We start from the raw sequence: 14148 nt of genomic DNA, 5'->3' as shown, positions 1-14148 counted from the left end.
TACGATGCTGAGTTTTGAACTCGAAATGTGTATTACAACTAAATTTTGGACTGGAAAAGGATAATGTTTGAAAATAGTAACAATTTAAAAGAGATCAGAGATAATGAGAAAATATGAATAGATCTGCAAGACTGAGATTGCTCGTACTTTCCTACGCTTCCTCTTATTTCACAGGATCTCAAAAATTACTCTCAAGAGTTCTTTAAATATTTAGTGAAAAATTCAGAGTCTAAACCTTTGACACTAAAATCTGAAAAAGCATCAAACTCAAAAGTGAATCTGTTTGTTATTGTGCCATCAGCTATAGCAACCGTGAGTCCAAGCTTTACCCAGCCAATTTGTGATTTGATCTCAGTCATCTCACTGGAGAATATCTGTCCTGTTAACTCCACTTACAAAGCAGTAACTGTTATCATAGTACTATGGGAAGTCAGAGCCACGTAAGCTACATCTCTGCTCATTTAAGAACCATCTCTGTCGGTTTGAAAACATTTTTTTTTCCCTCAATAATTATCAATGAGATTTTTTGTTATTGTGTCCATTCCACACCTACCAAACAATCAGATTACCTAGACATCTAATGAAAAAGAGTTGGTCTAATATTGCCCTAATATTCTCTGAGAGTGTCCCATCTTTGCAAGTAAGCCACAGACACGCAATAGTACAGGGAGTAATACTTGCTGGGGTTCAGCAAAGACTTTGGTCTAAATCTAATTTGATTGTTGCCTAGATTAAGGTAACAATCGCTGACAAAGAGACAGCAACCTGCTCAAAAGGAAGATCAGCAAAAAAGCTGGAAGTGCCAGAAGTAGTCTCCAACATATTTAATAGCAGAGGAAAGCCAGAAGTAGAAGGAAGAAAAAGTACAAAACATCATTTGCAAACAGGGACATCCCTGACCACAGCTTTTTCTAAACTCATCTCCTAAAGAAGTAAACATTCCTTTGTTGTTAGCTATGGTGTGGCTCCAAGAAAGGCAGCAAGCATGGAAGTGCCAGTACTGACAGGATGCCATTCACATTTTACCACTAAATTACCATGACTTACTGTGACATGTGGCAAGAGTGCAGGAGGAAGAGCATGGGGAAAGGAAGAAGACTAAGTGTCATCTAGGATGAACACACACTCCTCTGTAGTATTGAAAACATCCGCTAATATCAAAACCCAGCATTTCACTTATTTTAGGAAAGCAGAAAGGAATAGGATATAATGCTTAAAATAAGTTGAAGAAATTAAAAAAAAAAAAAGTCAAGAAAATGGAAAAATAGTTTTGGATGTCAGTGTCACAGAATAAAGCATTTGACCTATGCTTTGTCCATGCAAAAACTGCCCTTGCAGAGACACCAAAGTTGTCTCAGAACCACTCAGAGCTGTGGCAAAGCTAAATACTGACGTGATAAGACCCTCCTGGCAGTCTTCTGAGAGGCCCATCACTGATGAGATCATTCTGCTCCCAGGGACTGAATTCTGGGGCTGGACTGTCCCGGGTAGAGGGACCAGCTCACCTGGAGCTGATGGGTAGCTCTACATAGGGCTGCCTTGTACCAGCACTCTTTCCCTTCCAATTGTAAAAGAAAGCTTTTAGAGTGATCCCTTCTTTTAAGGTCATCCCTGCTTTTTTGTGACTGCAAGTCAAGACAAGAATGGAGAAAGTGTTTCCATGCCTGGACTGGAACATTGCCCTAGGCTGAATACACCACACTAACTACTACTCCCCTGGAAAGCAGCAGGCACTGTGTTAAAAACTCATTTGATTGTCAGAGCACTCTAGGAAGGCCTAAAAAGCATGTGAGGATACAGGTAAATTCATAGATGCCCAGCTGTCTCCAATAGCAGCAGGGAAAAGGACTCAAGTCAGGAATGGACTGGAAGTTAGAGGAGCATCAACTCTGCAAATACGTAACATGCTGTGTGAAACTAAAAAAACTAGACACCTGTAAAATACAGCAAATCTCCAAATTTCTTCCAGATTCCCAGCAGGAAACTGATTACTTGGCTCAGAACTTGCTTTCAGTTTAAACAATTTAATTACAAAGGGAGCATACAGGCCATGAATCAATCCAGAAGCCAAAACCAGACATTTTTATGTAAGTGTATATAATGCACGATCATATTATATTGTTCAATGGACTGAATAGTAATATCAGAAACAAGTTTTGGGTCACAAACAGACTAATTCCAAGCAGTAGAAAAGCCAGGAACCAGAAGAGTCATGTCCTTACATTTATGAGTCTATGCTTCACACACAGACAGCATGCAAACCCAGGTCATTAAGAGCACTGGCTTTTCTTCTTGACTCTCTGAACAGATTGCCACCAGCAACTACAAGCCAAAAGTAACCATCACGTATTTTTGGTGGGACCATCTGGTGCTTTGATGTAAAAGCAGGGGCCTCTGTTACAGAACTACACAGCTTTCTATTTGTGACTATTACTGACCAAAGAGTATATCTTCCCTACCTACTCATAGGGACTGAGAGGTACTATGGGATACCCCAAGCAGTCTACAGACAGAAACACCTGCATCTCCAGCCAGCACTAATGCATCTCTTGCATTTGTCTTTACAAGGTACATGACAGCTGGAGCTCCTCACGCTGTTGCAAGGCTGATAGCAGCAGCCATGGTGGCAACTCTCATTTTACAGTTGGCAACAGGGATGAACATGTGCTTCCCATTCCACTCAGTCTAGAGACAAGGAGTGTCTCAACTCTTCTTCCCTGAGTCTGGTCCTATTACTGAATGCAGTGGTAGGCAACTCACTGCAAATAAAGCAACGATTTTATCTGTCAAGGAAGAGGTTAAAACGCTGACTTTCTCCCTCGTTATCTGAAAATTTGGTGCTTGTTCTACCTTAAAAATACTAGATAGTATTTCCTCTAATCCAAAGTCTAATCCAATTATCTCAGTGGCCTTTGAATCAAGTCTTTTCTCATAATAAAGTCTAATTACAAACACTTCTCTCAAGTGCTTTATAAACTGTAGCAGAAAGTAACAGAAAATCCAGGCAATTAAAAAACATAAGTCTTAACAAAATTAAGAAAAACAGACATCTGAGAAAAATATTGCTCATTGCAAGACTCAAAAATATTGTTTAAGTCTTCAATTTCAGGTGTTTCACATAGACAGAATGTTTGGAAAGAAACATTGGGGAGTCTCGTGAGGGACAAATTAAGAATTATAATTCTGTAAGTTTTTGTTAAAACAACCCTTAACAGAATAACCCTTGTGAATATACCATTAGGTATGCTGAATTATCATCCTAATAGAGAGGAATAGGGATTCAAATTTCATAAAGGAGTTAAAATTCTGACATTATTCACAACTAACTTAATCCCCTGCCTCTGGTAGCTGCCTCACACAGGTTGAAAACCTGTTCCCATGAAATATGGGCTATTCTAAGACCACTGAATTCATTGTATGTACTCGCAATACAAGGCATTTAAAAATAACCTCTCAGTCATTCTGCTGATTCACGCTAACAGCTTAGCATCAGCAGGTACTGGTGTTTTGGCAGCAACGTAAATTCATGCTAATTTTGAGATCATTCCTAAAAAGGCATAAATGGAAGTCAGTGCCAGAACGATTGTCACCTAAGTGCAACAATTTATTCACTGAAAAAAAGATAAAGTCACTTATTAGCACATCTCTGGAATTTGGCTATTACTAAGAAAGGAGGACTTTGACAACTCACGTATCTGAACATATAGGCTGTTACACTGTAATCCTCTCCTGACCCACCAAAATCCCCCACAAAAAATAGCTCGTGGGCGGATAAGAGCACTGCATGTGACCCCCAGCTGATTACCCCACAAGGACACAGGGGCTCCCTGGCCTCGCACCGCTGGGCAGCCCCACTGCTGCAGCCCTGGACTGATGGCAGCAACGCCCTGGGGGGACACCATTCACAGCAGCAGCAGCATGAGTCAGCTCAATTCCCCGCTCCTATTCTGCCTCCATTTTCTTTCTTCCAAAGCACAAATACTTTGAGACACAAAACAAGTCTGGTAGCCAATCAAAATTAACCTCTCCAACCATCTAATAGGCTAAAATGACTCCACTCGATAGCTAATCCAGCTATCATAGTCTCTAATAGCTGAAGAATCATATTTATAGGATGCCCCTAAATGTGCATATCAGACTACTTGAGATTTTAAGCAAAATTAATTACTAGGCACTTAGTGATGGTGCTGTGATACCAGCTGAAGAAATCTGGTCTTGACTTCTTAGCTCTTGGTTTTGCTTAAGTACCTGTGAACACTTGCTTGACAAATTCTGATGCACTGCAGTTTTCAGTAATACAGCACTAAAGCTATCGCTTTAGGATTTTATCAATGACTCCACGAGGTCACATTGCAAGCTACTAGGTGTGATAGTAACTGGATTTAGATCTGTTTTGACAAAGGCAATGGGACTATACACCACTTCAGCAAAGTATGGGGTTGTGGGAACTGATGAACAAAATTCACAGAGCCAAAAATTCTCTACAGGGTACTAATAGTCCTAAACAGTAACTTTTGAAATGGCAACTTTCAGAATGAAAGCTGTTAAGGCTTTTTGGGGTAATGACAGTTTCAGAGAACAATGACCTTCTTTAGGCAGCCTGAAGGAGGTAAGCCCACTGCTGCTGCTGATGGAGGTGGCTGCCGAGGGGACACCAAACATATCTTGCACTTTGTCAAGTCTCCCCTGGCTGCCAGCAGGCTGGTGAAAATAGTCTTGGGCACAGGTAAGGAAGGACTCACTTAAGCCAGTGCAGTCACCAACTGCCGACTTAACGAGCAACAGGAGACCTCCCAGTACTTCTAAGATAGGAAAAGCATCTTCCACAGATAAACATTCTTCATAAAAACAGGACAAAGTAGCCACAGTGCATTGTTTGGACAGTATTTCTCAGCAGGTTAGCTGGGAGTAGCTACTGAACAGCTATTTAAATAAAACAGATTTCATCTAGACAAGTGCTTGAATACGCACTGATGCAACAGTGAAGTGTCCCCAGGTAGAAGTTGAGGGACGAAACGGCAGGTGTGGAAGTCTTGCAGAAGTGCTTTCAATGGCTTCATCCTCCCCCACCCCAAAACCCATTCACTTGATCTTTTGTGAAGCTGCCTCATGTGGCTGAAACCTTTTTTTTAATTAAGAAAGATTGGTCAGTACAGCTGCAATTTCAATAGAGCTCCTTACAAGACTCTCCACTTGCTCTGCCTCACTACCAGACACACAGTTGATTTTCCCGCACGTACATGTTACCATTCATTGTTTGATTTTTTTTGTTATTGTCATGTTAATATAAGATGGAAGCGATCAGTACATGACAGAAAAAAAAGACAAGCACTGGAGTACCCATTTTAAGTCATGTTGCATGTTGTCTTGGCAACCAGTTAATAAGCTCTGCTACTCATTTTTCACCAGCACCTGACAACAACATCTTTGCAAGATTTGATATTATTAAGGAGTCTGCTAACTCAGCTGCTTTACAAGGTACCAGAAAAGACCTGCTGGCATTTCCATTCTGAATCCTATCTTTCAGGAACATAAATCATCCATAAATTGTCCAGCAGCTGAATATAGGATGCACAAATACCACTGTGACAATCCATTCCCTTCAAAAGAGGACAAAGAAGTGTTGGGATCTGGTCATGCTTCCTGCAGTATCAATATGTACATTGCTATTCACTACACAGGGAGAAGGATTAGACCTCAAATTCCGCAAGTGAAAATAGATGAATGCTTTGACAGACATATTCTCTTGCACGTCTGTCCTTCGAGATCACATGCATATGGCATGGAGACAGGGTTGGTCCCATTTCCTCCAAGCTTCCTTTCAGAGAAAGAGCCCTACCCTTCACATTGTTGCTGTGCATATCCTTGAGCTTTGAGAAGCCTACAAGCATGTACTGAGATGGTACTGCAATTACCATAATTAAACATTATAATCAAACAGTCTTCAGTCAGCAGTCAGAACTGACTACAGCAGGAGCTGTGCAGACAGAGTAGATGACTCTACCCTTCCTCAAGAGTAAACCGTCCCTAAGTGCAATTTGCACAAAGAGTCCAGTCTTAAAGGACTGAAAAAAAGGCTGTTTAATTACATCCCATAGACTACCCTGTCACCTTGGATGAATATTTTCCTTGGACGAAAGGTCACCTAGTTACCCAAATTCCGCAGAATTTCTGAGTTTGGGACCATAAGGGAATATGTACTTACAATCATCTCTTTAGTATGAACATTGACCATTTCACAAGTTAAACACTCAAAATTCAATATTTAGCCGTTGTAACAGATAGTAAACACTCTGAAATTTTATTTTAAAATGTCAACAAAAACCCCCCTTCTCCCTACCGAACAGTAGAGAGGATACAAAGGAGCCTCATGCAGATTCAACATCAGAGAACCACAGAGAGAAACTAAAATAAACGATCTTCTGATGTGTGCAGTGGGATTCTGAAGGTGCCAATGGGCTTCCCCACAAAATCTTAGACAAGAAATTGGTCAACGGGGCTAGCTTTATTCCTGGATGTTCCCTTTATCCAAGTTTCAGGCTCCCTTAATGCTCTTTCAATATAGATTTCGGCAGTTTATTGTTTAAAGATTGAGCAGTGGTGAAAAACACATTCATTACTGCTTGTCACAGAGATGTTGATGAATTCCAGTCACATGCAATTAAGCTGTAATTCAACACAATGACAGACTAAATAGGCAAGTCTAGACAAACAGGAAAAAAAAATTAACCAAAAATACAGTTCCTAGAGAAAAATTCCTAGAGGATTCTATAATCATTCTGTTGAAAAAGTGGTGCATAATCTTATTTTATTTATCATATGAAAGCAGAGTATTTGCTTATTTTAATTCATGCAATGGTATCAGGATATATCATCTAGACAAGACAGGAAAAAATATTAGGCATGCTGGAATATTTTTACTAAAGGAGAAGCACAGGATCTTTTTTGTCCCTAAAGTTTTAAAGTAAAACACATAGATGTTAAAAATGGGATACATTGCATCTTACATTCCATAAAGATAAATTCTACTAATTTCACTTATCAGAATACCCTCTTTGTAAAACAAAGCATCTAGTGTCACCGAGAAGTTGAATCGGCTTCATGACATTTAAACTGCAATCAAAGATACACATTCTGGGCCTGAGTTTACTTACATGTAAATCAGAAATTACATGCCTTGACTCCAAATCTTCACACTGAGTATTGTTATATTGGTTCTGACGGTTTGGAAACCAGGGGAAGAATCATAGAGGCTGTTGGTTTTGTTCTCACCCCCCACCCCCCCCTTTTTTTTTTTACCTCTGTCAATGTTTTACTCTCTATACATATAAGGAGATATGGCAAAGACTGCTATAACCTATGCTGCAAGTGGAAGAATTAGTTGCACAAGACATTACTTGAAACCATCAGGCCAATGCCGTCATGCTAGCAAGACATCGGGATGTCTTGGTCAACAGCGTATATCAACTGACCCTAGGAATGTGATTTAGTAGCATGACAGAACATTTCATAGCCCTTTTCCACCACACTTAAGAGATGTTCCTGAACCTAGAATTTGTAACACTTGTCAGTACAAGGTTATACTAGTCAATGTGCACACGGTCACAATAATTTCACCAACAAAAGCAATGTCTGCTCCTTTGAGAAAGTATATATTTTTACAAGAAAACATGATTAATTTCATGCATGCTCACTCAGCATTTGTGTTAATGCAATGAGGCATTAGAAAACTTACCAAATACTTGATTCCCATGCAACCAACTAAAAAAATTTTACACTTCACAAAATTGGACTTTTTTTCGTTTTGTTTTGCTTTATGGTATGAATCCTCTAAAGGGAGGACAGGCTTGAAGGCAGCAAAAGAGATTTAGTCTTATGAGGCCTGTAAATTTCTGATTTCCTCATAGAAGCCAAAAATAGCTCCTGTGATGAGCCAAGGTAGACCCTCCATCCCTCAGCTTTTGAAGAAACAGAAAAGTCCAAAAGTCCCTTTGGGAAGAAAGATGGGGCTTAAGCCACGCTTGCACAACAGCCGTGACACCTTTTCTGGCTCTCAAATGGTAGAGGTAACCTTTCAGGTTATTTTTTTGTAGGTACTCTACCTACCATGATAAGCTTCAGTCTCTGGGACTACTAAACTAGTGCTACGTAAACAAGGTTTTGTTCAGTCAAAAATTGAATTTTATTAACTCTAATGCATCCCTAAAACTAACATCTACTACCAAAGTAATCATGACACACATGAAGCTAAACTAAAAGGCTCATTATTTTAAAGTTATGTTGTGAGAAAGTTTGAACTAGTTATAGTTCTCAAGCCATATTTTAAAATAAAAGAAAAAACTATTCATTGTAAAGAATCACAAATGAAAGTGGGCCATACAATTCCAGAGTGCATTCATTAATTCTGCTCTTAAAAAACAAACAAACAAACAAACCTGCAAAAAACCTTTATCAAACACTTCCAAAAACTCACCTCTCACTTCAGGAGAGAATCGAGCTGAATGGCGAGACACAAAAAGTTTCAGTTCTTGATCCAAGTTGCATTCAATCAAGTTTGTGTCCCATGATCGGATTCCTAAAATTCAAAATACAAAACACATCTAGCTTGACACATGAGCACTGGAAGTTTTAACTGAGTATTTCTCCATTTGCATTCATGCTATTTGCACATTTCTAAATTCCAAACCCAGCCTCTCCTCCTTTGAAGGCACACAGCTATTTTTTGGCAAGTGACTGAGTGCTCAGAAGGAGCACTCTGGACAGCAATCACAAGGAAAAGGTGACCATCCTTCAAGGTACCAGTTTTAGGACTGCTGGTCCCACATCCCAGTTGCCACGAGAAGTTACCGATGCCCCTGAATTAATTTTAAAATGGCAATACACTGATTTACAAAACTAAAAGAATGAATCACTCTGAGGACACTTTAGTCACATTGCAGGACCATTATTGTACTTGTTCCTGTGATAAAAAAAATAAAAGACATAAAAGACAGCATCACCTAGCATGTTGCAAATTAGTATTTAAATACAAAGTATTAAATTGCTGAGTTCCTCATTCAAAAGCTTTGAAACATCGCATATTGTAAACTAAAACGTAAGTGACCTTTTATTTACGAAGTATCAATATTCTAGTTTTGAGATTTAAAATGCTATGCTTGACCTTTTTCTTTTAAAAACTAAACGGCACATTTCTGTTCCCTACCATTTTTTCCCCCCAGCTATTTAGAAAGTGAGACACTTGACACATACATGATCAAAAAATGTATTATTCCAAAATATATTTTTAAGGATTGAAATTTGACCAGAAAAAAAAATCATTGCAGACAAAAGACAAATTTATAGTTTCCTTCCATAAGACTTTGATGACTAAATAAAAAAAACAACCAAATAAACAAAAAACCAACACAAAACCAAACAAGCAAAAAAAACCCCCAGAACATGCTTAACATTTTTCTGTAATTTTCTTGGTTTGAAGTTGTTCTGAAAAATCTTCTAGTTTTGAAAAATAATGAGCAGGCATTACATTACATTACATTACAAAGGCACTACAGGTAAGTCCAGGTACTGGTGTGCAATTTTGAACACCAACATTGCAGTGATTTTTTTTTTTTCTAAAGGAACATCATTAGACTTATACAAATTAGCTGGCAAAAACACAGAAGGGACTGCAGGTGAGGAAGTATCTGGTGGCCCCTCCCCACATGCCTGACCATGCCTTTTGCATGAAATTGTTGAATTAAACCACTTCGGGGTCTAGTGAGGAGATGCCTGAAGAGGTGTGGGGCCAACCCCTCACCATGAGATGTGCATTAACACTCCTGCTGGTAACTCTGTCATGGTTTCAGGCTGTGAACGTTACTGTCAACGCTACTTCCCATGCTATATTCTCTTTCACAGCAACAGAACCATCAGGACTCGCGCTGGCAGAAGCCATGTTGTCGGGCTGAAGGATGAAGAGGAGAAAGAGGGGGAAGAGCAGAGAAACCAGATCGGCAGTGTCGGTCTCTCATTGCAGGTCTGGGTAAATTCTCCATGCAAATATGAATATCTGCATTTCAAGAGCCTGAAGCCTCTCCAGGAAGAATTCATACAGGGCTCTTCCTTGTCAGCATCCCAGTCCAGGTAGGAACATGCTTACTACTGGGATATGTTACAAGCCATTAAGTAGCTGCCATTTGAAATTCTAAATTTTGGAAATGCAGTATTGCCTGTGTTTCATAACCACTCAAGAGAAAAATAACTGAGCTATAACCGGCCACCTCCACTTCCTGACTGATGCATCATTGTTCAGAGGCACAAGCAGTGAATCTCTTCTGCAAGTCTCCTTATTTTCATTTCTCAAAAACCTCGTAAACGCCATATGGTGCTTTTTTGGGGCATAGTTTTGGCAGACAAATACAGCTCAACAGGCTTTAAAGTTTTCCAGGTGTTGGAATATTTGACAGCAAGAAAGTAAAGATGATAATACCATGCATGTACAGTGCATATGAAAACTATGACTAGTAAACTGACATTGATCATGAAGCTGAAGTATGTTGAATGGATGAGCGCTGAACTTCAAGAAGCTTGAAGATAAGTGGCTCATTGGCTTCTGACAGCAAGCTTGTGTGTGGAGACTACAAAGTCTTCTGGAGGTCAGTTAAGCAATATGGACTATGATTCAGCAATGCTGCTAGTGATAGGGCCTGTCCACTATCTGTAGCTGCTTCTGTCATGAATCCAAATTTTCTGTAGGGATAAGATTCTGATTACGCATAGGCAAGACTGCTGAGCCAGACAATGTCCAAAATACAGGACTTGATGCAAAATAAACAAACAAAAAAAACCCAACAAAAAGCCTAAATATCCCATGTACACGGTAGCTAAAGCTGGGGTTTTGGATAGAATATCCCAAACCTGCAGCTGCATGATTCAGCAGTCTGGATGCAAAAAATATGCATGTACATTATAAAGCAGCATAATGTATTATATAACCAAATCAGGCTTGAGTAGAACAGAGGTAAATCTGCAACTAAAATCCAAGGTCAGTCCAATGATGTAGATCATTAACAGCATGGACATAACTACTGGAAGCATGGCTGAACTAGAGCTATTTCGTTTTGCAGTCTTAGGAGTGCAATGCCACCAGACACAGGACTAATCAGACAGCAGGCGGGGCACACTCAGTAGCATTTGCCAAATCAGTGGAAAAATCTTGAAGCTTTCACTTCACTCCTCTCTTTTTTCTTGACGGACAGTGGGTTGGAGGATTGCCCTCTTAGCAAAGTCACATCCCAAATGTGATTACTGAAAATGCATCTCACCACACCATTCCCTCTTCATGATATATTAAGAAATGACTCTGCATTCCACCAGGTTGCGTAGCATCACGCCACTGATGTGTTATCAGCAGATGTTTTCTTTGACACGTTGCTCTGCAGTTTGGCGCAGAATCCACAGTATTCAGTGATGGTACTCAGGAGATGTACCAGAAAAGACAGTGAGGCAGAGTTATCAAGAACCCCAAACACATTCAAGGCTCTATTGAGAATAGAGGTTGAAAGAAGCAGGGTTTTCCAGACTACAGCATGCTTTCCAAAGAGAATGAGATTAGTCGAGCCTGTATTTTCCTCACGCAGATAGAGCTTCAGACTCCGAGTGTACTCATCCAGAAAAATGCACCTCAAAATTTGATCAAGGTTTTCCTAGCAGGCAAAAATCTCAATCAGATCATCTGACACCAGGAGCAGCGAGGTGACTTCTAATCCAAAATGATGAATAAAAAGGCCAAAGCATTCCCTCTGAACATCTAAAACTGTAAGTGGGTGTTACACTGGAGGTAGCAGCACCAGAGCTATGCAGCAGCAACTGTACAATAGAAGCTTCAAGAAGAGACTGAAGAGCATTTCTTCAGAGGAAGGATGACATCAGCTGTCTTGAGGGAAGAAGTTTTATCCATTTGCTTTATAATTTTTGAAATTTAATTAAAAATGTAGCCGATTCACTTCAGAGACAACCAAAAAATAGATAGCATTAAGAAAGTGCAATGCTGAAGGCTCTGAATGACAAAGCATCTGCCTCAGTGGTTCTCCCTAGGAGACAATGGTAGCAATAAAGATGAACAGGTCATGGTGAAGCTGGTTAGCTGTGATGAGGCAGCCCTTTACCACAAACAGTCATGAAAAAGAATCAAGAGAAGTAGCCAACTAAAGCAACAATGCTTGAGAAAGCAACAATAGGGACAAACGAAGTCCTAGCTGGACTGCTGAACCACACCTACATGACAAGGCTGCTACCAATTCCCCGTTCCAGGGTCTCTTCCTTCCCTTTAACAATAGCAGGTTTCTGAAATCTCTGATTTTACCAGCCCAGAAGAAAAACACGTTACAAAATCAGGTATCAATTGAGTTTAGCAAACTATAAGGTCCGGCAATAATTTTCTTTGTGCTTCATACCACTATTACTGCAACAGGGCTTTTTTTCCCCACTGCATGTACGCTGCAATCTATTGTATGAGAAACCACATCGAGAACTTACAAAACTGTCATTTCACTTGCGATACATTCCTGTATCACCGTCTTAAGAAAAGGACAAATAAACAGGGCGTCAAAGCAGCCCGTCACCAGACAATAATTAGGCTGAGCGCTCAGGTATTAGCCTTGTCAGCCATATGGATTTTCTTTATTGATATATATATGTGTGTATGTGTGTGTGTGCACGCAAAGCTTGAGTCCTGAAAAATTCTCCAGTCAAGAGAAAAGTCTCACTGCCCAAAGTTAAACACAAAGGCACGGCTGCGCTCCCCCTCGTTGCTGCCGAGGAGGAAAACGCCCCGAATCCCGCCGGTTTGGCGGCAGGGGACGGGGGTTCGCGGGCAGCAGCGGCAGCCACCGCCCCGCAGCCCCCGCCCAACCCATCCCCAGCCGCGCTTGCCGCCGGCGCCGCGGCCGCCCTTTGTCCGCTCCGGGCTGCCATAGGGACCGCAGTGCGGACTGCGCCACGCCCACCGCCGGTGTCTCCGGGCAGACGGGCTCGGCGGCGGGGGCGCTGGGCTCCCGCCCCGGCACCTCCGCCCCAACAATGGCGGGCAGGGGGCTCGCTGCCGGGCTGGCGGGGCAGCCCGCTGCGGCTCTCTGTGCGGGCGGCAGCGGGGCCCGGCCCCCAGCCGTTGGTCCGCAGCGCCCGCACCCCACCGGGAGAGGATGGGGCGGGGGGGAGGCGGAGGCGGGGGCGCTGCGGCGGGACCCTCGTGGAATAAAGAAGCGGAGACCGCGACTTGGCGGCTCGAGTGCCCCGTGCCCTTCGTGCGGTGGGTGGGTGGGGGGGTGAGTCCCCGCCGCGTCCGAGGAGGGGGAAGGCGCCGGCGGGGGGGGTGCCGCGGCGCTGCCGGCGGCGTCCCCGCTCCCCGCCGCCTCACCTCGCTCGATGTTGGCGATGGCCCGACGCAGGTGCTCCTCGGTCACCAGCTCGCCGATGACCACCAGCAGGTAAAACTTGCTGTCCAGGAAGCGGTGGGAGAGGCTAGGCGAGGGTGCAGCGGGGTTGGGGATGCTGCAGGAGGGCTCCGAGTCCACTTCCACCACCACGGTGGCCATCGCCGCCGCCCCGCTCCGCCCCGCGGCTCCGCGTCGCTGAGGGGAGAAGGGCTGCTCGGCGGCGGTTCCGCAGGCGGCAGGGAGAGAATGAGGGCGGGTGGGGAGGCGGCGGCGCTTTTATACGGAGACGGTGCAGGGCAGGGACCTGGCGAGGAGGAGGAGGAGGAGGAGGAAGGGGGGGGAGCCGGCGCATCCCCGCGCCGCCGCCGCGTTTCCAGCATCCACGGCTGATGTCATCTGCGGCAAATCCTCCCCGCGGCGGCCCCCGGAAGCAGGAAGGACGCGGGGGGCGAACAACGCCCCGAGGGGACGCCAAGGGGTGCGCCACGGGCCCCGCTCCGGGCCCCGGCGGCGGGACCCCGCCGCCTGCACTGCCACGGCCGGCGCCCCGCCCGCGCCCATCGGCCGTCCCGCGTCGCTGGCCCGCTGTGGCCCTGCGGGGCGTGACCCTGCCGGGCTGGCCACCCCCGGGGTCTAGCTCTGCTGCCTCGGCGCCCCGACGCCCTGCCGGAGTCCTAGCCATGAAGCACGGCGGTGAGGAGCCGCAGGTGATGCCCTGTCAGACCCGGGGAGC

At 43.4% G+C, this 14148-nt stretch overlaps 1 protein-coding gene across 3 annotated transcripts in view; it reads right to left on the bottom strand.

Annotated features, from left to right (window-relative positions):
* Positions 1-13574, bottom strand: part of MAP1B (microtubule associated protein 1B) — a 66224-nt gene extending 52650 nt beyond the window's left edge. For all 3 annotated transcript variants that reach the window (XM_086479253.1, XM_086479254.1, XM_086479255.1), the window contains exons 1-2: positions 13397-13574; positions 8474-8575 (exon numbers count right to left, since the gene is read on the bottom strand). In XM_086479253.1, coding sequence (XP_086335379.1) covers positions 8474-8575; positions 13397-13574 — 280 coding nt within the window. The remainder of the gene's footprint in view (positions 1-8473; positions 8576-13396) is intronic.
* Positions 13575-14148: the final 574 nt, after the last annotated feature.

This window comes from Leptosomus discolor, chromosome Z, assembly GCF_034619465.1.
Source record: "Leptosomus discolor isolate bLepDis1 chromosome Z, bLepDis1.hap2, whole genome shotgun sequence".
Taxonomy (NCBI): Eukaryota; Metazoa; Chordata; class Aves; order Leptosomiformes; family Leptosomidae; genus Leptosomus; species Leptosomus discolor.
The sequence above is the reverse complement of the archived record's forward strand: the minus strand, read 5'-3'. Positions and strand labels throughout refer to the sequence as shown.